This window comes from Corapipo altera, unplaced genomic scaffold, assembly GCF_003945725.1.
Source record: "Corapipo altera isolate COAL_440 unplaced genomic scaffold, ASM394572v1 22, whole genome shotgun sequence".
Taxonomy (NCBI): domain Eukaryota; kingdom Metazoa; phylum Chordata; class Aves; order Passeriformes; family Pipridae; genus Corapipo; species Corapipo altera.
This window is the reverse complement of record NW_020884886.1, coordinates 13,909,327-13,934,399: the sequence shown is the minus strand read 5'-3', so window position 1 is coordinate 13,934,399 and position 25,073 is coordinate 13,909,327. Positions and strand designations below refer to the sequence as shown.

General features: G+C 36.8%; 1 protein-coding gene across 3 annotated transcripts; it reads left to right on the top strand.

Moving 5' to 3' along the window:
* The first annotated feature begins 53 nt into the window (after window positions 1–53).
* On the top strand, window positions 54–21,693 carry RELL1 (RELT like 1). 3 transcript variants are annotated; one of them, XR_003527601.1, is made up of 8 exons: window positions 54–169; window positions 8,869–9,108; window positions 10,852–10,923; window positions 12,175–12,232; window positions 14,813–15,052; window positions 15,712–15,914; window positions 19,195–19,465; window positions 20,034–21,693. XR_003527601.1 is itself a non-coding variant. In XM_027643048.1 (7 exons), the coding sequence occupies exons 1-6, from the start codon at window positions 82–84 to the stop codon at window positions 15,905–15,907; spliced, it is 894 nt and encodes a 297-aa protein (XP_027498849.1). In that variant the 5' UTR covers window positions 54–81; the 3' UTR covers window positions 15,908–15,914; window positions 19,195–21,693. The 3 variants fall into 3 exon arrangements, 1 of the variants encoding a protein (XP_027498849.1); XR_003527600.1 differs by adding an exon at window positions 16,388–16,506 and having other exon boundaries at window positions 19,195–21,693; XM_027643048.1 differs by having other exon boundaries at window positions 19,195–21,693.
* Window positions 21,694–25,073: the final 3,380 nt, after the last annotated feature.

The window sequence follows — 25,073 nt, the reverse complement described above, 5'->3', positions numbered from 1 at the left end:
GGGCCGGGCTGGGCCGCGCCAGGCGGGGCGGCGGCAGGGACGCCGCTGCCAGCGCGGAGCAGCGCGGGCGAGGCGCCGGGAATGGCTCCGGCAGTGACCGGCGGGGTTCCGCCGACTGCGCCATCGTTGGGCTCCACGGCTGCCTGGCTGGGCGGCAGCTCCGCTCTCGGTGGGTCGCTGCGGCCTCGGTCCTTCTCCGCGGGGGCAAACTTCAGCCTGGGACCCCCTGGCTCCCCGCCGGCAGCCCCTGAGCCTCTCCGAGGGCTGTGACTTCGCTGGGCAGCGCAGCCTCTGCTGCCGCTCGGCTGACCCCGGTGCTTCTGCCGGGAGCCTCCCCACTCTCACGGCCGGGGCCGGGGCGGGTTACGGGGGAATCCGCGGCATTCGGATCCGGCACGGCCGGGGTACGGTGCCCTCCGCCCTGGCCCTCGGCAGCCCGGGCAGGGAGGGGGCTGAGCCTCCGCGGTGACAGCGGCTGAGGTTTCTCCCGCCTGTCCGCAGGGCTCTCGGGGCGGGCGTTCCTGTGTCCCTCTCGGGCGGGCTGCGTGTGCCCTCCGCAATCACAGGACTCTTTAGTGTCGCGACAGCCCCGGCCTGTGGATCGAGTAGTTGTGGCTACGAGTTGCGGGATAAAATAGAAAGAAAAGACTGTAATGAGCTGTACAAACTCGAGGCTGGCGACTCCTCCGAAGTTGATTTTTTTATTCCAGAATTGGATGTCTCTTAAGATAGAAGTGCATTAAAGAATTGTTTCTACTTCAGCCTCTCTCCTGAGTTTAAACTTGGCTTAGCGTTCGGGTTTTAGAAGTTAAGTTGACTGTCACCCTTGAGAACTCCAAAGAGCCCTCGCACACATACGGTCAGCAGAATTTAGCTCAAAATTACATTTATTTTGTTTATGTCTAACCCCAACTGTTATGGTACTAATAATGTATAAGTAAAACTGAATTTGTTGCCTGTGTAGTCTGAAGTGCTTTTTTGTGCATTGTCTGTGCTTCTCAGACATGTTAAAAATTGATGCTCGTTTTTATCTGGTGGGTAAGTGTACCAGCCTGTTTCAGAGTAAACTTTAAACTTAATGGAAAGAGTTAAGATGGCCATACCTACTAGCAAAAAATTAGATAATAACTGTTTCTAGTTTCTACTTTTTCTGTGGTTCTGTACATCTATATATTTCTTGATGCAGGTCAGGTTGGACAGAAAGGTTTGAGGTATCTACCACCTGCTATTTGTTTTCTGAAAGCAAGAGGAATGGAAGGCTTATCATCCAGTCCATCCTTCTCTTTGAGAGAGTGGAAAGAAATAAGTACCACTAGGCATCTTGAGTTTCAGATGTATTGATTGGTAGCTAGTGGTACCTGAGGCCCTAATTCTTTTTTGGTTTTTAGGTTTTGTGTGCAGAGGCAAGACCAGGAGAGGAGTTGTGGATTTTTCTTCTCTTCTTGATCATTACTCTCTTTTTTTTTTAACAGATAAAAAAATAATTTGTCCTTTGATGGTTGTTACTTCAGAATGTTACTGCGTGTTTCTACATGTTGGGATTACACAGTTTGCCTACTACTGGCATTTTGAAGAGAGTGTCAACAGCTGTTTTAGTAAACCAAAGGTTGTGTATTCATAGGCTTATACTGACTTTCTACAAGTGTTTATACTCAGGATTGCTCTATTGAGGACTGTTAGTATGCGATGTGCCTTTGTAGGATTTAATAATGATAGCAGCAATTTAGTCTGGTGTATCTAGATGAATAGAATCAACTTCTGCAAGCTAAAAGTTGACAAGAATAGCAAGAAATGTGAAACGTTTGAAAGAATTTTGTTCTTCCTCTGAGTTTGACACGTGGCTTGCTGTCAATGTGTCTGCTGTATCACAAGATCACAGTACATCTCTTTACACAAGAGATATGCTGGTTTTGGTTAAAATTGATTTTTGACTCCTGTAAACTAGTGAGGGTTGTTAGCTTGTGAAAATGCATTGATATAATGTGCTTGGTAGCATTGATTTAATGGTGCTCACTAGATGCTGATTGCACTTGTAAATTTATCTGTGATATGCAATAGTTTTAAGTATCTGATGTGTCCAGGAAGGATTGTACTTATTTTTTTTAACAGCCAAAGTGGTGAAGTGTGCTTTATTGAATGCACATGGTGGCTGTTTGCAGTGTGTGTTTTATTTGAAAATTGAAATTTGAGGAAAAGCTTTCCAGCAGAAGTGGAAATGCAAAGCATCAATTCTCTGTGTTTTTGCAGTAGGAGCTATGTGCTGCTCAAGTAGTCATCAAAGCAATTACACCATATGCACTGCAATTTTAGCACTGGTAAATAGTGAATGTGAGCTTTTTGTTTCTGTGTATGTTTGTGCAGCATTATCAACCACATATTGTGCCTCACAACGAATGGACTGAATCTCTGATATGTCCCTTAATATTTCAGTTTTTCCCTTTCTGAACAGGGCAGAACTTCTCTAGATATTCTTAATTTATTTTTTTTCTCATTGAATTCTGAATAGTATCAGATGCCTTCATGGTGTGACTGTTTGGACTGGCCAGGTGACTGAGAAGATGATTTATTAGGTTTGATCTTCCCTTTTAGTTCCTAACAAGCTCTATGTGGCAGTGTAGAAATTGCAGTGCTTTAAAATAGTTGAGAATTATGTAAATTATACAGTAATGCTTTTAGCTGTAGTTTGTTTGCTGTGAATAGGAGCTGTCCTTTCATAGCAGGAATCTCCTCTCTGAACCCCCACTCCAGGGTTTCAGAGAAGACTGCCTAAAACTTTTTGCAGACAATTCACTGTAAGTGTTGATAGGGTGTGTAATTCAGAAAAAATTGGGATTAGTAAAGAACTTGTCAGGGCGGAGACTTACCTTTCAGAGTAGAACGCTCTCCTTCCAGACCCACTGCAGAATTTGCCCTCAGTCATAATTATTGTAATGACTTCAGTGAGCTGAAGACTCTGTCTCTAATGTAAGGACTTGTAGCAAGTTCCAGCCTGAGGTACTATGAAAAACTTGCTGGCTTGTGGTCGTGAGCACAGTGTTGGGTAGCAAGGATGCTGCAGGTGGGTCCTCCCTGAGACTTGCTGTGTATGTCTTACTATCAGCATTCACAAAGTAGGTGCAGTTGGAATGTGCTCTAAAGAAACGTGGTTGATCCTTCTGCTCTTTTCTTGAGATACTCCTTTTGACAAATCTAATGAAGGTTTTGAAGTCTGTTCTTAACAGCAATTCTTAATCAACCTTGCTTAACCTCTAAGGCAGTTGGCAGTGCTGTTATTAGTTGTCAGTATGTTCTTTCATCATGTGGCTTCCTTTTTGTCACCATGTTTCCTGCTTGTTTCACTTATGGTTGTAGGTTCTGATTACTACAAGGAAACTAGAAGTTGAGCGGAATTCACAAACTTGTTGAATGTTCTTCTTCGATGATAGGTGGTTTTCCTTTGTTACTGAATTTATGCATATTCCCTGAAGTACAATTTCCTTGAACAATAGACAAAGCAAGTGGTAGGCAATAGGTTTTCTTCACTTAAGAGTTTTTTCTTTTAGAAAATAAGTGTTTTTCAACCTGTTGTCTTTACTGACTTTTCTAGTTTGTCTGCTCTCTTCTGTAGCTACCACCTTACTAATAAGGCAGAGAAGCCCAAATGTTTCCTGAATATTTTTGTATGTGTGTGTTTTGGGCAGTGGTATATTTTGTCTTGTGATTGAAATTCCTTGTTATTTCATCTGCTTAGTTTTGCAAAAGCAATTTGACTGTAGTATTCACAACAGATAAATACTGTTTAAATCAGATAACTTGTAAAAAGTACATTTAATTTGAAGTTGCATCAAACTGTTCTTATTCAATTTATTATTGGTAAAATAACTAAAAACCTGTATTAAATAAGTACATGATTACCATCAGAGTAAATGAATTGCCTAGACGATTGCTCTGCTAAGCACTTGAATTAAGAATCTAAAAAATGAAATTCAACTTTGATAGTAGAAACCTCTACTGCAGCTCTAGTTAGCGTGGTTTACTATATCTCTGAATAAGTTGAATGTACTGAATTAAAGTCTTTAGCTGATTTAGAACTTTCTTCTTTTCAGAAAATATCTACCATGCCTAAAATACCAAGAAATATAAGCTGGTATTTAATTAATTTCACTAAAACTCAAATTAAGTTTTTAAAAATAAAGTTAGTTCTCTTAAATTCCTGAGAGTGAGGTATTTAGGGTGTATTTAGGAAATTGAGCTAATAAACAAGGGTTTTTTATTTTTATGCCTGAACTTAAAGGTAATTTAAAATGAAAAAAAGTTTTATTTTAAATGATACTTAAAATGAATGCTATAAATCAAAGAACACATCCAGATTGATCATCCTGATTTAGTGAAGGTGTCCCAGCTAATGGCAGGGGAGTTTGGACTACATAGTCTTTAAGGTCCTTTCCAGTCCAAATCATTCTATGATCCATCGGCCTTAGATGTCTGGCCTGGAGGTAAGAAGTCTCACTAGAGTTTAATGGAGTTTCGAATATACTTCCTTTAGAGCCAGGAGAGGATGAAGCACTAAGTATGATCATCAGATGCCTTTTCCTTGCAGGGGAGCTGGGCTTACAGGCTGCCTGACCATTCCTGCCTGTGGCGTTGCCAGCTTCGTCAGTGCTTTGATGATGCCCTTCTAACAGTGTGTAGGTGTGCATGGTGAACTAGAGGTGATCCAGGTATGGAAGAAAGAAAAAGAAGAAAAAAATCAGCAGAAAACCGCAAAAAAAAGAATCAAAACCCGCCCATGGAAGCCATATCCTGTCTAATTATTTTGAACCTTAAGTGACTGCTCTTTTCCTGCAGATGTGAGGACTGGCATGTTAGTGGTGAGGAGGGAGAGAAGTTCATAAACTGATGTTGCTACCGAGGCATGTTTTCCAGCTGTGCTTAGCTGAGATGTTTGAGCAGATCATGTGCCATATCTGAATATTTCATTTGTCTTGTACTTAAATAGGTTGTACATGATCATATTTAATTTCTTTAAATATTAATTAATGTTAAGACCAACAATAGTTTGTTTCTGTACACTGTGAGATTGATAGCTATGTTTCATTTTCATGCCTGAGAGCAGGGAATATGATCCTGTAACTCCTTAAACTTCATGGAGAAGAAAATAGCAAATATATATATGTACTTATTTTTAGCAGGTAGATTGCTAGAAAAATCAAATTCATAAAATGTAAACAAAGCTCTTTAAAAGGCATGCCATAAGATATAAAGGACATGGGCATAATGAGCAAAATCCAGAGTAACCAAATAGGATTCTTAATCAGTAGAGCAGAGAGAAGATTACATCATTGTTTATGGGCCACTTTCTGTAAATTAAACAATACAAAAACAAGTGGGATGTGCTTGAAGTAGATTATGCTTAGATTTAGTATAGAAGATTTAGAAAAATACAGTGCATTATTTTAATGATTCATTGTATGTTGCTTATATAAGGTCTAAACAGTTTTGATCTTTGTTATTAAAAGGATTTATTTTTCAAGAATCTGAGTAGGTCTTCAAGCAAGCTAAGATTAGGATTAAATATTTCCAGAAATTTCTTGTGTGCTTTTTGAAAAGCTTGAGAATTGTCTATATTAAAAAAATGGAAAACTTTGAGATAACTGTGGCTCATATTGGAGAGGTCCAAGTGATCGTGCCAAGTATGAAGTCTTTTGAAGTACATGCAGTTAAAACCAAGGGAAGAATAATTCTGCACCTCAGTGCAAGCAGAGTCTGAGATTGTGGTAGTAGGTACTAAAGGAGGAGTTGTTCTGACCCGCTGTTTGCATTGAGAAAGACAATAGGTGTGGAGGGTGAGCTGTTACCTTTGCAGGATCTTTAGCCATGCTTGGCAGGTAAATTGTCTAGGTTAATCCCACTTTTTGACAGCAGGATGGAGTAGACCTCTCAAAGGTGCTCCCAGCTCTCTTTTCTGGGAACTCATAAAACCTCGAGGGGGAAAGGTTTGTTACATAGTATTACCTTTGCTCTGCTCTAGCTTCATTCCTCTCCCAGCCTTGAAGACATTGTAGTCTTGGCATATTTTTGGGGTCAGATATTATTTTACTAATATGGAGGGAATATGGTATTTAACTAGGATGTTAATAATATGTCTAGGCCATGTAAAAATTACAATTTAATGAAGGATGAAATATCTTTTCATTAATGTGCTAACTTTTTCTTCCTAAGTTCTGTTTCCTAAAGGTGCTGTAAAATTTTCTTGAACAGTTGCTAAAGTGGATGAATACTGCCTTTGTGTCAGAGTAACACTGATTAGAACCAGTGTAAAAGTCTTGTCTGAGGTTGACTGTCTTTATATTTTACTTCCTAGGTAAAGAATAAGTAAGGACAGCCAATATTCAACTTCAGTACCTAGCATATATTCATTTTTAAGCCACAAGAGCACATGGCATCTGAATTAGTAGCATGAGTTCAATTCATTATTTACATTTTTAAGCACCACTTTAAATATGCTGAATATTGCTCCTAAATATTTTCATTTAGATTACATCTTCAAATAATTTTGATATGTAGACTGGTATACAATGACTGGTGTATAAAAATGCCAGGACAGCAAAACACTGAAGCAAATTAATTCCTTTATGAATTGACTTGAGTCAAGGAAGATTGCTATGGCTTGAACTTGTCATTAAAACCGTTGAGTAGCAATGTGAATTGTGAGAATGACGTCTGATAATAAGCATAATGTGCCTCTGGGGAAAGGGAATAGGGATCATACAATGAATGATATAGCTGTGACTTGGGACATAAAATATATTGCTCATTTAGATAGGCAAGGCTTGGCTTTGCATAATGTCTAAGGTTTTTTAGGGAAGGCTGTGTAGGGTATTTGGTAATGAGAGCTGAGTGCTTTGCTCTGCTTGTTAGCACCAAATATTTGGTGCACCAAATATTTGATTCAACTGCTTAGTTTCTTCTAGGATATTTTGGTTTGCCTTTGGTGAATTTTGACATCTCTGAACAAAAAATGAATGGCATCAAGCAGTTTATGGACTTTGTATAAATGATGTGGTTTTATAGAACTGCTGTTGATTTAATGTTTTACTAGTAACAAGCAAAATCCCTTGCAAAGTTATTTGTTTCTTGTTGAATTTTAATGGGAGAGTTGGATTTTAAGGGATCTAAAGGCAACAAAAGAAAAGGCATGTACGCTTATGTATATAAACTGGTATGGTGAAGTATCCATGTTAATTTAATGTGTTTTTAAATGAAAAAAAGATTAGGTGTGTTTTCCTGCCTAGTTCAAAAACTCTGTAAATCTTAATCCAGTTAGCTGACTAATCTGTGCTACAGAGTATTCGGCTGATAAATTATGAGTTTTTCAACATTTCTCTGTCAGGAAGAAAAGTGCCAATATAGGCACAGTTCTCCTTTTAACTTGCATATATTGCATCTATTCTTTGAGGATTTGTCTAGATTGTCATCACCTGTTGACTGCAGATGAGATTGTAGCTGATATGGTTTTTTTATTGGTGTTTTATGTGTCTACAAGCAGTTGTACTAAATCATAAAACAGATTATGTAGGAAGAAAAAGAAACAGAAAACAAAGAAACTCAAATTGTGTTTTCAGAAACACAATTCTCAAAAACAAAGAAACAAACCATGGTTCTTAACATGCAAGCATTTACATGTGTTATATATTAGGTAGGCTGGGAATCTCAAACTGAGTGGTTTCTAATGGTTTGCTCTTTCAGAGAGTGCTGATGGTGTATGTTTTCAGTGGCTGTGTCAAGCTGATGGGGCTTCAGGTTGATGATTTAAAAATAATTATGTAGAAATTTATACTTCAGTATTTTTTTAATAGAATTATAGAATGCTAAGGTTTGGAAGGGACCTTAAAGATCATCAAGTCCCAGCCCCTCCTACCATGATTTTTTAAATTTATTTGTGTATAACAACCATAAAAGTGGGCAAATGCTGAAACAGGTTGCCCAGAAATATGGAACGTTCGTCATTCAGATGGAGCTTACCTGAGCAACCTGATCTAATCAGTGCTGCTTTTAGCAGCATTTGGACTGGTGAACTTCAGAGGTCCCTTCTAATGTAAATATTCTATACTTCTGGTAGTTCAAATATCCCATTTTATAATGTGGAATATACATCTGTGAAATTCAGAGCTTAATTGAAGCAAAAATGCTTAATTATGAATATACAGTTAGTGTGTGACTGTGCTGTAACTTAAATTCTTTGCACACAAAAATAATTCTCTTTCACATCCTGTTTCAAGTTTAAATATAAAATGGTTTCCAAATCTCAGACAAGCAAAGAATGAGCTCACCTTATGCTGTTGAGTAGAGGGTAAATGTTCTTTCTTTTGGGAAATCCCACTGTCATGAAAAAAATTAACATTGTTTCTCTCACACCTGATACTTTTTCTTTGCAAGGGTCAATACTAGATCCTGTATTTACTCACTTATTAGGGAAGGATCCACATTTTGTTGTCAAATTTTTATGAACTTAGGACTGGAGGAATGGTATGGCATTTTCCTTGCTGATGTGAACTAGGAACAATGGTAGTGTTATTCTTCTCTGATATATGCAAGCCCTCTATTTGAGATTACAAGCCTCTCAGGCTAGAATATTGTTGGTTCTTCACTGTTACAGAAAACCCACGATATTTCTTTAATGTATGTTAGACATTTGCAATTGCTTATTGAAGAGGGACTTTCTACTGCTGTAGGTGTAAGTTCTCAGCCAGTAGAGTATGTGTTGTCCACGTCATCGCAGAAGGTACATGGCATAGACACTGTGGGGATTTGGACATGCTTGTAATTTTCTAAATGCTTTCAAGTGATTTACAGTCTATAGTGATAACTGTTTATTTGTTTACATAGATGGAGAGGCTCCCCAGGTTTTGTCAATCCATGATTTGCAGACAACTACTTTGACAACTAAAACTGATGGCAATGATGGCAAGACTGAACACCTAGAGTATATTGCCTTTGCTTTGGTTCCTGTTTTCTTCATCATGGGTCTTTTGGGGATCCTTATCTGCCATGTCCTTAAGAAAAAAGGTTATCGTTGTACAACGGAGGCTGAAGAAGTAGAAGAAGAAAAACTTGATGAAAAAATAGGTAATCAAGTCTAATAAACAAGTTCCTGTTTCTGTACGTTGCTGCTGCTATGAAATAATTTATTGTGAGATATCTGTCATTTCACTATCTATATTTGACATCAAAGCAATATTAAGAAAAATATCTTTATTACTGTATGCCACTTGGGTTTTGATCTTTGCCAATCAAAACTAGCAGTGTTCCAATTTCCCATGCAAGTCCTTTAACATCAGTTAAGAGCTTACGGAGGGATCAAATTATCAGTATATTTGTTTGGAACTCCACAGTGCAGTTGGAGTCACCAGATAAGATTTTGCATTCTACATGCTGTTTACAACAAAGTATTACTTTACATAGTTCTATGTGAGGAGTAGCAAAAGGCTGCCATTTAAAACCTAAAATCTTAGTTTTATGTTTAGCAATCTTAATTTGCACCTGTTGCGCTGTCGTGGTCATCTCTCCTTCTTCTTATAAAACCAAGCCTTTGGACTGAATGGCTGCATTCTGTTTTAATGGAATGTCTGCTTCTTGTAATTTTTTCTTAAAGATACCTTTATTTTTGTTCTAATGTTTGTTTGTGCCCTCGTTTTTATGGTTCCTTGTTCTCATCTGTTCTTACTTGGGGAAAATAAAAGGGCATTATCACTTGGGGAGGAATATAGTAACCCAGTATAGCATTTGGCTAAGTAAAAACAAGAACCAAGTCACTTGTAAATAATCTGGGCCTCTTTGTTTCTTTCAATTAATTTCTTTCAGTAGGTTCATAATGAATGTAAATTACAGTGGCTCTGTGGTGAGGGTAGAGCTATGTGGTGCAGTAATGATGTGTTGCTGTGTTCTTAAGCATTTACTGCCTGGGGCATGTGAGGAGTGAGTGGAACTGTCTGGTCTGTCAGTTCACCTGAGTGTTAACAGCAAGGGAAGCAGTAGGGTAGTGAAAGGGGGACATCACCTACATCTCAGTTTTGGGAAGTAGCTGTTTCTAAGTTACGTTGCAGAGTTGCAGGTGTTAAGATGAAGCGTGGGTACAGAGATTTACTCATTTACTATGCAGTGAAAAATTTAGGGTCTTGCCTGTCAAACTTGCCTCAATCCTTTAAATTTTTAATAAAACTTTATAAAAATTATAAGGGAAGGGCAGAGTTGTGCCTCTTGGCAGTTCTAGTTGTCCCACTGATCTTTTTCAGCCTTCGGAAGTTATTCTGTGGAAGCTTTCAGTACTGTTAATGGGTGCTTTCTATTCCAAAAGTTTTCAGATTTTTTTTTCATTAAAGTAATCAGTTGTTTTGTCCTTGTAGATGTGGTGAAAAACTTAAATTGAATTCTTGTCATATTAGAAGCCAGTAATACCTATTTTAAAATAGTGACTTGAGACAGTTAAATTATCTGTTTTGTTTTGTTTTTTTCTCCCTAATATTAGGATTAGAAATACTGCTCTCTTTTTTGTCTCCTGCTTAGTAACTACAGAAGGAGTTTTGGCATATGCTTGTGAAAATACCGCTTGTATTTAATTCTTAGCTGAATTTCTTAGAACTGATGTATAGATTGCAAACTTGTGTTCGTATTTTTTCCTGAATAAGGACTGAAAAGTCTTATTAAGCTTTTTCTCCATTGTGACAATAGATCTTGTCTTTTTGTTTTTTCATGTAGTTTCTTCTGGTGTGTTTGGTTTTGTTGTGGCTTTTTTAAAATTTTGTTTTAAAATAATTCAGTTCTTGAATCAGAAGCCCAAGATACTGACAACATATTTATTTCTTTGCACAGAAATGAATGAAACTATACATGAGAATAGTGACACTGTGGGACAAATAGTTAACTACATCATGAAAAATGAAGGTATAGTATTGGGCCATTGAAGTTATCAGCCTTTGTGATGGTATTCTGTAACAAATATGTTTTTTTTCAGATAATCTGAAGTGTGTGTTTTCATTTAATAATTGATTTGTTCATGCTTAGCTCTTCGAAATTGCCTTCACAAGGCAAAACTTCAAGCAGAATAGGGAAGTTTTTCACTTACCCCAGAATTATTTTGTATGGTAAGATAAGGTCATGCATTCCCTCATACTTTAACTGTTTGCGTATTTGATTTTTTTTTTTTCTTTGCTTCAACCTTTTGCTTTGTTTGTGAAATAAAAGCTCAAAGTTGCTTTCTTAGTGTCAGTGTTTAAAGCCTGTGGAAACTTCTATGTTTTGACTAGATTAAACTTTTTGTCTTGAAGTGATTTTTGCAGCCCTTGCCTGATGAAAGGTTTGTGCATAAGTGAGACAATAGGGTATACTAACAGTAATGGCATCTTCATGTACTGTGTGTGCAAAGTAAAGGATAAAGATACGACTGAACAAATAAAATCATAGTTAAGCACCCCATGGAACACTTGGTTAGTTCAGAATGTATTTGCCCAATAGAAGAAACTTTTAGGAGACTGGATGTTTTTATAGTACAAGGAGCTTTAGCCTTTTAATTTTGTATAAATCAGAGTTCTAAGCATTGAATTGGCTTTGAGTTACTTCTGAATGAAGACTAGTCCTCTAGAAAAGTGGTATATTTGTGTTTGTGTGTGGGGCTTTTGGGGTTTTGTTGTTTGTGGGGTTTTTTGTTTGTTTGTTTAATTTTTTAAATATTTTTTTAACTGTTAGGGCTTTGAGCTTGTGTATTTTTCCTTGAGGTTGGGATTAGGTAATTTGTGTGTGTTTGAGAATATGTGAGTAATTGATAGTGCTTGGGTGATAATTAATTTGCATTTTGTAGGGCTCACTTAAACCGGTGTTCTTAATCTGAAGCTGCTTTAAACATGTGAGGTGATTCAGAGATCTTGTTTGAGAGTTCTGTGCAGACAGCTACGTTATATGGCTTGTATTGGGGTGGAACTTTGAACTGTAATTTTAGTAGTTTATGTTAAGAAATTCCCGTAGCATTATATTAACATTTTTTTTCTGTAATTTTCTCTTGTGCCTTTTTGGAGATGTACATAATGCAGTCATCTTTCTTTTAGATGAAATTTCTTTGAGGAACTTTAATTTTACTTTTTCTTTTTTCTGAAGTTAGAGCCGTTCACTTTTGAAGAGTTCTGTTTATTCTCATTGCAGCAAATGCTGATGTGTTAAAGGCCATGGTAGCAGATAGCAGTGTCTTTGAACCTGAAAGGTAATTACTTGTCATTTTAATGCATGTTTCCTGAGGCAACTAAAAAGATACCCTTTCAAAGGATTTTGTTTCACAAACACTTTTAAGACTACATCGCTTGCTTGAGCTACCAGCTAAGAGGATAGTACTTAGATTTTCTGTGGTGTCTGACTCCCTAAATTTTAGTATATGCCCTAGATTGGTGACTGGCACTTCTGGGTATGTGTTCGAGGTGTGTGACACGGTTTTGCTTCTTGTTGAGCTGAAGATTACTGGTTTGCTTCAGAGTGAAGTTACTTAGAAGGTGGCTTAGTCCAAAGCTACTCTGACTTGCAAGAACAGAGGCAGCGCTTATTTAATTTGTGTGGATGTCAACTTAAAATAGACATCTCATTCTGTGTCTCTTGGTTTACTTTTTTCTTTGTAATTGTGGGAATATACATTGGCTGACCTATCTCTTACATTTTTTCACTGCACTCCTATTTAGATAATTATGTAGAGAAAGTAGTTCAGCCTTACAGATGCATCATATGTGTCAATGTATTTGTAGATGCATCATATGTGTAAAAGTACTTGTATCTGTACATAAGTACCTTTAACTATATATACTACTACTTTAAATCCTCTTCATTTGTAACCCTGTGTTCATATTCAAGGCAGAGAAGATGGAAGTTCAAGTAGTATTGTGTCACCTATAAAAAAAGTGGGAGTATATAGTTTTAGCAAAACAAAGTTGAGTATGCAACCATTAATCACCTGTTCTAATGGTGAGAGTCTTGGTTATTGAAGAAAAAAATTGAACTTTTAAAAGGATTTTTTCTCAAGTATAAGAGTTATTTTTAAGCTTCTGTGGTGCAGTAGAAATATTTGTTTGAATATTTTGCTTAGGCATGTTTAATGTTATTTTGGGAGTTTTTGACCATAGTTTCAGTGGTGAATTAAAATATGAAAAGTAAGGGGGAGGGAAAAATTGTTTATTCTTACAGAATTTGACAGATACTCCTAAAGCTTTTGTAATCAAGTGCAAATCCATGGTGTACCTAAGTTCAGTGCACTATAAAATAATTTCTAATTATAGAATAATAATGGCTGAGTAAAATCTGCACTTCTGCCACTTGAAGCCATTAGTTCCTGTCTTTGCTTCTGATACTGAACAGATTTTATTTTTCTTAATAGCATTTTCTTATTTATTTGAAGACCATTAAATGTCTACTGTCAATATTTTTATTTGGAAAATAAGCATCCAAGTAACTGCAGTCTTCTACAGCATGTTTTACTTCTTTAATTTGTTCTTTCTGTTCTCCTTTGGAGTCTCTTCAGTTTGTTAGTATTTTTCTTGAAATAACATTCCTAAACCTGCATAGTAGTATCAGCTGTGTCATGATTAATGCTGAGTAATGTAACTTTAGGGTCACAGCTTATACTCCTGTTATTTCCACTGTGAAGTTTGTCCTTAAGCAAGACCATGTTCATGATTCATGTTTAGCTCATGATTATCTTTTTCTGAAGTACTCATCTGTCCAGTTGCTTTTTCATCTGGATTTGTGTAAAGGTTTTCTGCTAAAACACTGAAAATTGTGTTGTCCTTACTGCAACTCATCCAGTATTTTTAGTAAGATTTCTGTACATGTGAGTGTCTTTCACACTCTCCTCTGACCATCGTAATTTCTTATCTTGTCCTCTACAGTTGCTGTGGGTGATCTAAAGTCTGTGGGTACTTTAGCTATTCTTCTATTCTGTTACCCAGTGAACTATTTAAAACACTGAATATCATCAGGACCAGAATAACCACACTCTGTATGTCTTTCCAGTTTTGTAGTAACTACTGATACATAACTTTCTGTATGTCTTTTTAGTTTTTTATTTTTACAAGGTTTGCTACCTTACTCTACAGTTACTTCACCTTTCATGAGCTCTGGTTTGCTTTAGGAGAATGTGTTGCACGACAGTGTCAAAATGGATGCTGAAGTTCAAAAAAGTACATCTGGTTTCAATCTGTGCTATTTTTCTGTTTCAGAATAAAATTATATTTATTTGATTAGATATTCTCAAATGCCTTTTGGTGGTTGTATTGCTTTTTCTTTCTTTCTAGGTACTCAAATTTTATTTTTTCCCCTGAAACTAAATGATAAGTTCATTTCTTTTTGTCATAGACATTTTAGTTTTGCCTTTTTTCAATATTATGGGACTATGCTTTTCTTCTGGGAGTTCTATGAGATACTGTAACAGTTCTGAAGTACTTTCCATAGTTCTCCAAGTGTGAATGTAATCAGCCTATTGGATGTCTTCATCAGTATAAGTTCATGTAACTTGTTCTTTTCTATTTTAGGCTGGTTTTTTTTCTCTTCATTTCCTTGCTTTTTGTGTTAGTTACTGTAATCACATGACTGCCGATGAATTAATTTCTGGAAGTGATTTTGACTGCAAAAATATGGTATCAGAGGGAATCTTAAGCCACACATTCTCACAAATAAATGATCCCTGAAAAAATTAGCTATTCACTAAACCTAACTGAAGGTTATATCTTACCTTTTTTTTTTCGTTTTTAAGAAACTGGATTTTATAGTAAACATTAAATTTTCTTTATACATTTTCTTATAGCCCTTTATCTCCTACCTCTCCTGAGAGTCCAATGAGTCCAGGGACTCCTTTGTCACCTGGTGCTGTTCCGTTCAAGCACAACTGCAAAGCCCATCACTTCCATACTGTTGGAGGAGTGGTAGAAAAAGATGTTTGTACTCGTTGTAGTCACAAACGATGGCACCTTATAAAGCCAGCTCACAAATCTAAAGAGAACAGAAGAAGTCGTATTGGAGAAGTTACAGTCCTTTCTGTGGGAAGGTAAGCCTTAGGTCATTTTGCTGTATACTTTTCTTAGGAATGCTACAGTGGCTGGTGTTGGATCAGATATCCATTGATTCAACTCTGTTTATAGCATCAGTGATTTTTTTTTTTTATACCCCTGTTAGTATTAGACTGAAATTATTTCTGGAAGAAATAAATGTGATTTTTTTTTAAGAACTATGTAAAAAGATGGAGATTTACTGTGGGTATAAATCCAGTGCTATTGCTCAATTGATACAGGCTAAAAAGAAACAAGGATTGCATATATAATAAATTTCTCTGTTTCTGAATTTGATATTTCTCAAGTAAGTGTGAGCTATAGAAGCCACTTCTTTCTCCTTGTTATTTTTAATTTCTAACTTATGTTGTAGTTCTCTTTGAAAACTACTGTTCTAAAAAGTAGGATGCAATCTGTGGATTCTGCTTTAAAACAAAATTTCCTGAGAAAGTGTGATTCAGCAGTGGTGAGTATTAGAAAGACATGTAGGTAATAATAGGAAGATTGCTCTGAAGTGAAGCAGGGTCTGTGTGGGTGTCTGCTCTGATGTCTAGTTCTTGAGACCTGGAAATTCGTTCCTTCCCATACAACTGATTCTGAGAATGACCTAACTAATCTCTGGGGAAGTAAAACTCAATCTTTCTTTTGTTTCCTTAAGATTTCGAGTCACAAAAGTGGAGCACAAATCAAATTCCAAAGAACGGAAGAGCTTGATGTCTGTTACTGGTGTGGAGAGTGTCAATGGTGATATGCCTGCCACGCCTGCCAAACAAGAAGTGAGCGAAGCACCTGCCACGCCAGTGAAACAGGAAATGCAGGAGAGGAGAAGCTCAGAGCGGAGAAGTTCAGAGTAAACTGCAGGTATCAAATATTTGGAACTCGTATTGAAAGCATTATGTTGTGAAATACATGAAGTAATCAGTAAAGTTGAAAATGTATCAGTTCCGTTTGAAAACTCATCTTTCAATTTCAAAACTCTCTACACAAGTCTGCAAAATTTATATTTGATCGCTCAGTTAATGATAACTTGGTAAAAGCTTATTTACCCACCAAGTTCTTACCTAACTGTTTTTTTCAGACCTTTTAATTAGAGTAGATGTTGAAATAAAAACTTTTTTGTGGAGGCGACATCACTAGTGCACGAAATAAAACATTTGCATATTAATTTTTGGCAATAAACAATGGCTCAGATTTAGTAGCAATATGCTTATTACTCACACAAGTGCTACTGACAGCTGTATCACTCGAATAACTACAGCGCTTCTTCCCTGTGCTTGCTGCTTTGTATTGTGTGCTTATTTGAGATGATTGCTTACTGGATACTTCTCTGATAGATCAGTGGAGCTTTGACTAATAACAATGGAGACATGAAACTGCCTGTATCACAGGGATCTAACTGAGCCAGGTGGTTGGGGTTTCTTGTGAGTCATTAAACTTCAGTGAATTGCTTGAGGTACCCTATTAAGCGTGTCAAAAACATGTCTGGCATGGTTTTGGAATGCAACCCTGACTATGTTGGGTTTTTTTAACTGTTAAGAATGTTGGGGAGAAAAAAACCCTGTAAGTTTATATGGTTTGCTTCTAATTGATTGATTGATAATATGAAGGAGAAAGGTGATTTTACACAACTGTGATTCAAAATTCAGACTTAACCCTTAAGGAAGAAAGGTTCTGGGGTGGCATAATAAAGGTATTGGACTTGAAGAAAGTGAACGAAGTGCACAGTGTTCTGAATGTTGAGAGAAAGGATAAAATTATGTTGTGTCAGCTCTGTCCAGTTTCAAACTCTTGGTAACTTCAAATAGGAGAAGGAAATGCACAAGAGGAAATTGGGCCTGTTTACATATGCAACAAGACTCCAACCCCCTCGAGTATCTTGAGATTAAAGTAGAGAGCTGGTACGCAGTGGGGTTACTTCTTCCAACAATTGCTGGCAGCACAGGTTTGACTGTTAAACTAATCAGAGTGTATTTGTCTGGCTGCTGTGTCACATCGGTTTTTTGAACCATTGCTATAGAGGAAGAAAGACTTGGAGGTGTGGTATGCTTCCAAATATTTAAAAGCTGTGGAGGGTAATGAAATAAATTGTTTTATTTGCTCAGTGGCTAAGAAGATAATAATAGGCTAAATTGCAAGGAGGTAGAGTTCAGGTTTCAAAACTTAAAAAACTGGAATAAACTATTGCATCTTTATTGCTGGACATTTGTAAGACCAGACTGGACAAATGCTTTTCAATACCAGTGTTTTGATTTTTGTTCTTTAACAAATTTTTGCAAGGCATAGCTACCTAGTGGCTGCTGTTTCATTGTTTCTGTGTAACCTGTGAAGAATCTATAGATGTCAGTGAAAGGCAAACTTTACTCTTAGTTTCTCATTCAGAATTATGTCCTTGTGCTCAGGGTTTTTTTTAATGTTGGTGTGGTTTCTTTTTTATTTCTTCCCTTTTTAAAAATCAGTATTAGCTAAATGCAGTAGAAGATAACCTCTTCGTTCACTGGCTGCATTGGCATTTCTGTGCCCAGCTAATTGTTTTATTACTCATATGACTATTGTTATTTCTTTTCTAGATGTCTCATGGTAACATCATCAGATTGTTTATAATACTATGTTTTTAAATGAAGGCAGGCTAGTTATCTTCTCTTTAAACATAAGAAATAGAAAGGAAGGGGCATATATGAAAAATTTCAGTGCATTTTGATTGGAAAAAAAATGTTTTGAAATAACTCTAAAAATGTTTTGTAGTCCAGTTTTCTTTCTGATTTGTTCTTTCCTCTCCTAAATAAGAAAGCTTTTTCTCGTAATTACCTAAAAGTTCTACCATTACTATTTTAATCTAAAAATAAGTTGTTCTCTAGAGAGATATGATAGTAAAGCTATAAAAAAATTGTCCATCTATGGCAGCTTTTTATTGTAGAACCTCCCTTAGGATTAAAGTTTTGCCCCTTCTGAAAACAAATGTTCTAATAGCAGAGAAATGGCTCCACAGAATCTTTTAATGGTCTCTCCAGTCCAATAGAGCTATTTTGTAAATCAGCTGGGAAATTAGCCAGGCCTTTTTGATGTGTACTACAAAAAATAAACATCTTGCTTGAAAGGCTTTGATACTGTTTACTAGCACGATTCTAGATCAGTTTTTGTCCACTGTCATGAAAATCTGTTCACATGTAAACAGGTACTAGTTAGACCTTTACTTAAACTACTTTTTTCAGACTTCTAATAAATTATTGTAGCTTAATTTATTGAAACTGAACAGATAAGCAGCATTTAAGACTTTTGTGCCTCCAGTCAATAAATGTCTGATTAAAAGCTTATAGTTCTGGGAAATTTGGCTGAAATCTTCAGATGCAGAGGAAGAAGGCAAACACAGATGTGTGTTTAACTGCTGCCAGAAAAGGTTTGTTCTGTCATTCGGAGGCAGTAGATTTGTGCTTTGTGGCTGACTTTAACCACTGTTACTGAGAGTTTCTGCATGAGATGGAATTCCTGAATTGGGCAGTCCCTCAGTGATGTAGTATTGCTGGTTGCTTTTGTTCACTGCTACTCTCAAGTTCAGGGTTTTTTTCCCCTAAACTGACATGTTCTGAAGTGACCTTTGTAGTGTTTCAGCTTATCCTTTGTATTGTTTCAGCTTATCCTGTGCATTGCTGGCTGCATCATTTGAAGTTGTAGCATGTCTTCTCCATGTCTCCAAGGTCCATGTTCTCAGCAGGCTCCATTTCATCAGTAAAGTTTATTTAAAATATACGCAGTGGCACATAAAAGAAGTAGTAGATACACAGCTGATAACTAAAGTCAAAACTTTTCAGTTGACCTCTTGCGCACCCATTTTAAGTACTGGGTAAACAAACACTGGTATGCTGAAGCTGTGTAACATTTTCCATTCCTAATGCTTTGCACTGTGGTGTGATTTGTCAGTTTGTCCATGTGTTTGTCTGTTCTTTTCAAGAAAACCAGCTGAATTTTTAGTTTGTCTTTAAGATTTCACATGCTAAATGTGGAATGCACTGCAACCACTTCATGCAATTGTGGCTTTTTTTTTTTTCCACTTCAGAGCATCTGCTAGCTTTTTAATTGGTGTGTTCATCCTAAAACTAATTTTGCTATTTAGGTTTATTTTTAGAATTGTTTTCTTCTCTTGCAGGTGGAACTTTTAGAAGAAGCTTGTCTGTGAGCACTTTGGAGAAGACTGAAAACTCCCAGGAGACGCATACTGTTTAAGGAAATGTATTTATGGCACTGCAGCATTTTACAGGTTCTGTGATGGCGTTCATGCAAGGTTGAACACTTAATGGGTTTTGACCAGTAAAATCAGTAAGATTTAGACACTTAAATACTGTTGAGCTGTGTGGACATCATACCAAGTGGCTTCATCTTGGAAAGAAAGCATACATACCAGTTTTTGGACAGGAAAGGTAAAAGCCTTATGAAGTCTTTAATTTTTTTTTGTACTTAGACAAACATTTCTAGTGAGCTCAATATTAAGAGGAATACAATGACCCCGTGGATAAACTGCATTCACCCCAGTGGTCCATCTGGATTTTTCTTCTGTTCTGCCCACTCCAGAATTGACAAGTGTTTGCTGAGGATAAAAGCCAGGCTTTGAAGGATGAAAATATTCTTTTAGTCTAACTACTAGGAGCCAAGTAAAACATACAAGGAAATAATTATGTCAGCCAAATCTGCATCTGTGCCTTTAGTACATAAGCCCTGAAGCTCTGTGAAGGGTACTTCACAGCAGAGTGGTTCAGCTATATGCAGATGTTAAATTAAATTGTTGTTTTCCCCCACCCCTTACCTTCCCCTTACTACTTAATATAGGCCGAAGAGCATCTTTTTCTATGCAGTTAGATGAGCTCTTGGGAAGATTACTTTCCTCAAGGCCTTTTGTTCTCCCATTTTCTTGTAACTACTCACTTGTATTTGAAGAATACCTAATAGTTTTGCCTTTTTTTTTTTTTTTTTTTTTTTTTTTACCCACAGGTTCCTTATTAAACTAAGGCAGCATATTTCAACTCTTAGATAAGGATATGGAATATTTGGCATTAAAAAATCTATGGTGTATATACTAAAGTGCTTCAGAGTGGCTTTATTGGACTGAGGGTAGCTGTTTTCATTGGCACCAAAATCTTAAGCCAGTGTCACTCCCTTCATATTTTAAGTGTGACTTACTGCTAAAAATGCCATGGTATTTTGATGTTAATTCTTTCTGTCTGCTTATGATCTCTGCTTTGTCCTATTACTTGTTTTGGGGAGAGAAATCTCTGTAATACTTAGCAAACTTTTCTGTGTAATGGAAACTGAAAAATAACATTTGTTCTGAGTGCCTCAGAATGTAAGCTCTAATGTAATGCATTTTAGTAGAGATTGCACTATATTCTGAGAACTGTAACTTAATCTGCTTTATGAACTCAATGAAAATCAGTGTATGTTTTTGAAATCGATTTATTTTAAATTAATACCTTCAATCTTTTTAATCCAAGTGCTCTAAACTGTTTCTCCTTCATATCACACAATGAGAATTGTGTTTCTTCATCAATTCATACAGTGTTAGCAGTCAGTTTGTACAAAATTAATCTTACTTGTGTATTAGATACTCTTGTGTCTTGTCAGGAAACATTAAGTTTTTCACTCTTGGTGAAAGCATGTGCTGCTGATGGTCTTCCTTTTACTTGTATCTCCAAGATATTGATTGGGCCTATTCAGCGATGCTATATTTGCCAAAAAACCACACCACTGCCCACCAAAACTTTGAAAATAATGTGTTTGTTTGTGGTTTTTATTTTTTTTTTAAATTGATGTTTTAGAGATAATTGTCTGTCCTTGAGAACCCAAAATAATTGTTTGGCTAGGACCAGAACCTGAGTGTTCAGCATCCCTGCTCCCCTTAATTTAAACTTGGCTTATGAAATCTCTTCAGTATTTAAGTACAACATAAACACCAAGCTCACCTTACAGGCATACGTTAAGCTTCACTTGATTATTAGTGTGAAGAACTAATATTTCTAATATTTCTAATTAGTATTGATTATAGAAGTTAGCTTTCAGTTTCCAAGAGATTGATAGCTATGAGTATAAAATGTTGCTGGGAAAAGGGAATATTGGGCAAAACCAAGCAGTTTCAAATAATTTTCAGAAAAGAATTACACAATTACAGACTGTTCCAAAAACTTTTTTTAAAAAAAGGATGATTTATTTTGATACTGTATTTTGATACATGATGGGCTAGTACTGCAAATAAATTTGTCAAAAGGATGGAAGAAAGTTTAAATAGAAATATGTATTTTTTTACTTATTATAAAAGTAGTTTCTATTTTGATTCCATTGAAAATATGTAGAATAAAGGGAATGGAAAGATGTTGGATATGTAAAATGTTTACCTGTATAAAATGGTTAACTAAGGTATTATCAGATCTGATATGTTCAAGAATTGAATTTATACATTGCTTCTTGAGTAAGAGAGGATTTAGAAACTGTGCCTGTTTCACTGCCTTTAACACTACACTGCTATTTTATAGGGGTATGGATATTGCTATATTAGTTTGCCTTTCTTAAATTTGCATATCAAATGTATTTTAACAAAATAGTTTATATACAACTTTTATACTACCAAGCAGTAAATAAAAAAATATTGATTCTTAAACTTGCTTGTGACTTTCTTAAACCTGTATCCATTGCATGGAATTTAACACAATCTTAATGTACAATGCGATCTCTTTGCATCTTAAGTTTTTGTTTATGGAGGTAGTAAGGTTAGGTCGTTGTATGATGTACTTCAGAGCAGTTTTATTTTCTTCAGAAAGGACAAATATTACTTTAGTTCCATGTTTTATATGGAAAAGAAGGAAATCTATGCTTTAATCCAAGCTGGTACCCGATCAGATTAAAAATATCAAGACTTTTAACTTTTTATTATATTTGAGATTAAGTTTTTAAAAAATATGCAACATTATTCTCAATTCTTTTTGTAAGGTAGGGAATGAAAAATCACAAATAACAGCAAGCTCTTGCAGTTGTTTCCTCTCAGCCTGTGTCTTTCTGTGCTTAATTTGTTACATTATGTTCTCACAGATGACTGATTTGTAAATGGCATTAAAAATGGGTTTTGCTGTATGAATAGTGAAGGAGACTTGAACCAAGTTGTTATGGCTATCTGAGATGTAATTATCAGTGTACCATCCTGTTTGCAGGTTTGAGTTTTCTTTATTTTTTTCATTGTTCCTACCTGTTTCACATAGGGTCTGTTTTCAGCTCTGGAAATTCAACACACTTTGGTTCTCATTTTCAGGGATTTTTTTTCTTTTCTGTTCCTTTTTTTCCTATGTAAGAATTCTGTATAGTACACATTTTTTTATTAGATATGTACATATACTGGAATACAAAAGGATTGCTGTTATTAAAGTTTGAGAAATTCTGTTATAACTGGACTGAAACAGAGAAGTCCTCAAAAGAAACACGAAGAATTTTTTTCCAGATGGATTTTGGTTTTTTACATGGATTAATACTTCTGTTACTTTTCCCCCAGTAGAGACACTTTATATTTTTAGTAAAACATTATTCCAAAATTCAGGATTCTCCCTCATGCTGCTGTAGGAAAACAGTCCAGGGAGCTACTTCTGTGTTTAATAAAATCTGATTTTACTGGTGAAGAACACAGAGCCCATGTGCAATGCGTTTTTGAAACATGGTAAGGATTAAAGCATTTCTCTTGCTTTTGAATCTCTTTGTAGAACAACCTCATTGGACAAGCATAGTGTACCTGATTTCTCCTTACCATTTTATTTCTGAACTATTTCCCAGTTTGGTTTTTTTTGACAAAATCAGTACCGTATATGGTCCCTGTACTCACAAGTGTGTTGTGTGTCACTTGGTGAAAGATAGTGTTACTTCAGCCAGCTGGTGTCGTTTTGGAGGAGTGCTAAAGCGCAAGTGTTTGTCTGTGTCCTTCAAGTCTGCAGATGGTTTTTACAGCTATGCAGTGTTTGTAGAAATGAACTCGGGCTCCAGTATTCCTGGAGAGTGTGTGTGTACAACTTAGTGGGGAGCATTTTGAGCCTGCCAGAGAGATGAGGCTGCTTGTAGGGCTGTGTAGCAGAAGCAAACTGAAAGGCACAGAAGAGGGAAATGGGCACTAAGTGTGATAAGAAACAACAGGAGAAAAGAACATCAAATAAATTTCTTTTCTGCTTGTTTGTTTCTTCCCCCCCCACAAATGAATCGAGCTTGTACAAAATCATGTGGGTTAAAAAGTGCCTTTTAATGAGATTATTCCTTTCTGGATGAGAGGAGTACGTATGATTTGGTAGTGCTGAAAGTGCCTACTGGGTTGGAATATGAGACTGTCTCTTCTGAGGAATTAAGTTTCCTGGATGTTTAGTGGTTGTTGAGTACTCCCACCTGTGCCCCAAATGTAGTCTGAAGTGTAAATCAATTTGTATCTATTAATTTAGGGTTTCTGTGCACTTTAGACCTGTTCTTTCCTTTTCCCTGCTAAGTGTGTAATGCTACTGCTAATGAGTAAACAAGAAAACAGAGTGGTTAAGCCTTGGTTATCTAATATTAATGAACAGTATGTAAGACTTGGACAGATAAAGATGGACTTAGATTTAACTTTTTTCTCAGTGTTCTTTGAACTCCTGTATTTTGGGATTTTGTTTGAGGGAAGTTTGCAGTTAGGCTTGAAGTACTGGCAGATGCTGGATATGATTTCCACTTCTTTCATTTTCTGTATTCTTGTTGATTTTTTTTTTTTATTTTAAGTTTTTAAAGGTTATTTTTCCTCTCCAGAGGTAGGGGACATGCACTAAGGTGCTGCTGGTTTGTTTACTCGAGCCATAATTTCATTGTACTTCTTGTTCTGGACGCTTTGTCTTCCCTGTCTGCACCACCTGAGACAGGGCTGGCTGATGGTGGAGCCACCACTGCGCAGAGCTGCAAGGCAACCGTCAGCCTCAGAGCTACCTTCCTGGCAGGTTAAAGTCATCTGGTGAGGCAAAACTAATTAAAGGATATATACATCTAGAGCAAGTCAAGGAAAAGGAAGCTGAACAGTTTGGGAAAGTAAGAGTCTGTTCTGCTAACTTTTGGAGAAAAGGAGGTAGGAGAGATGCCAGCCCTATAGTGCTGGAAGCAAGATGTCAGAAGCCTCTGAATAGTGGCAAGGTCTGAGAACTCTCTGCCGTGACAGTAAGCAGCCTCCAAATTATCTGTGATTGGGGGAAAAGAGTGGGTTGGTGGTATATTTGCTAGTAAGTTTAGGTAAGAGATATACCAAGTCCCCTGTGACATGGACAGGCCTTTTTCCGAAGGCGTAAGTTATGTGGGTAGTGCTTGGCTATCTGTTTCTGGATGTGCAGTCAGGCTTTGGCTCTGTGTAAGTCTTAGCAGGGTAGGCCTTGTTGTATTGCAACTGAAATACCTCTTAAATTATATCTGTGCAGCCTCTAGTGCTGTAGAGATGCGATGGCATCAAGTGTAGCTGCAGAGTAGCTGCGTTACACAAAGGAGAATACATTGGCAAATGCATTTTTCTACCAATGTAACCCCTCAGTTTTATATGTGTAAACCCTCTGATCACCCCTTCCCTTGTTAGCTGTTCTTTCCTTGCCAATTTTCAGTCAGTCATCCCAGTCCTGTTTCTTCTGGGCTGCAGCTGTTAGGTGTGCAGCAATGGCAGGCAGGAGGCACACGTGCTGGTGTGGCACAGTTGTGTTCATGGTCTTGAAATGGTGGTCGTGGGGAAGAGAGAGCATTGGCTTCGGTAAACTTTTCATAGCTGTCAGCATGCAGCAGAAGAGCAACAGCAAAACAACTAACAAACCTAACTGATACCTGCTGGCACTGATGGCAGAGGGGCTGCTTCGGAGAGGAGGCAGCAACCGGGATTATGAAAGACTTGGGATGATGGACTAAAAAATAGTAGCGATAGTAAGGGCAGAAGCAGTTTGAGACAAACGCTTGTCTTGGAACTGTTCTGAAAAATTAACCATTGTTCCATGGGTGTCACTAAATACACAGCTAAAT

Excerpts from the sequence above, each read along its gene's own strand:
- RELL1 (XM_027643048.1), top strand. The coding sequence starts at position 82 with ATGGCTCCGGCAGTGACCGGCGGGGTTCCGCCGACTGCGCCATCGTTG. Across the intron at positions 9,109-10,851 it reads AAAACTTGATGAAAAAATAG|AAATGAATGAAACTATACAT; the intron begins GTAATCAAGTCT and ends TTCTTTGCACAG. Across the intron at positions 12,233-14,812 it reads AGTGTCTTTGAACCTGAAAG|CCCTTTATCTCCTACCTCTC; the intron begins GTAATTACTTGT and ends ATTTTCTTATAG.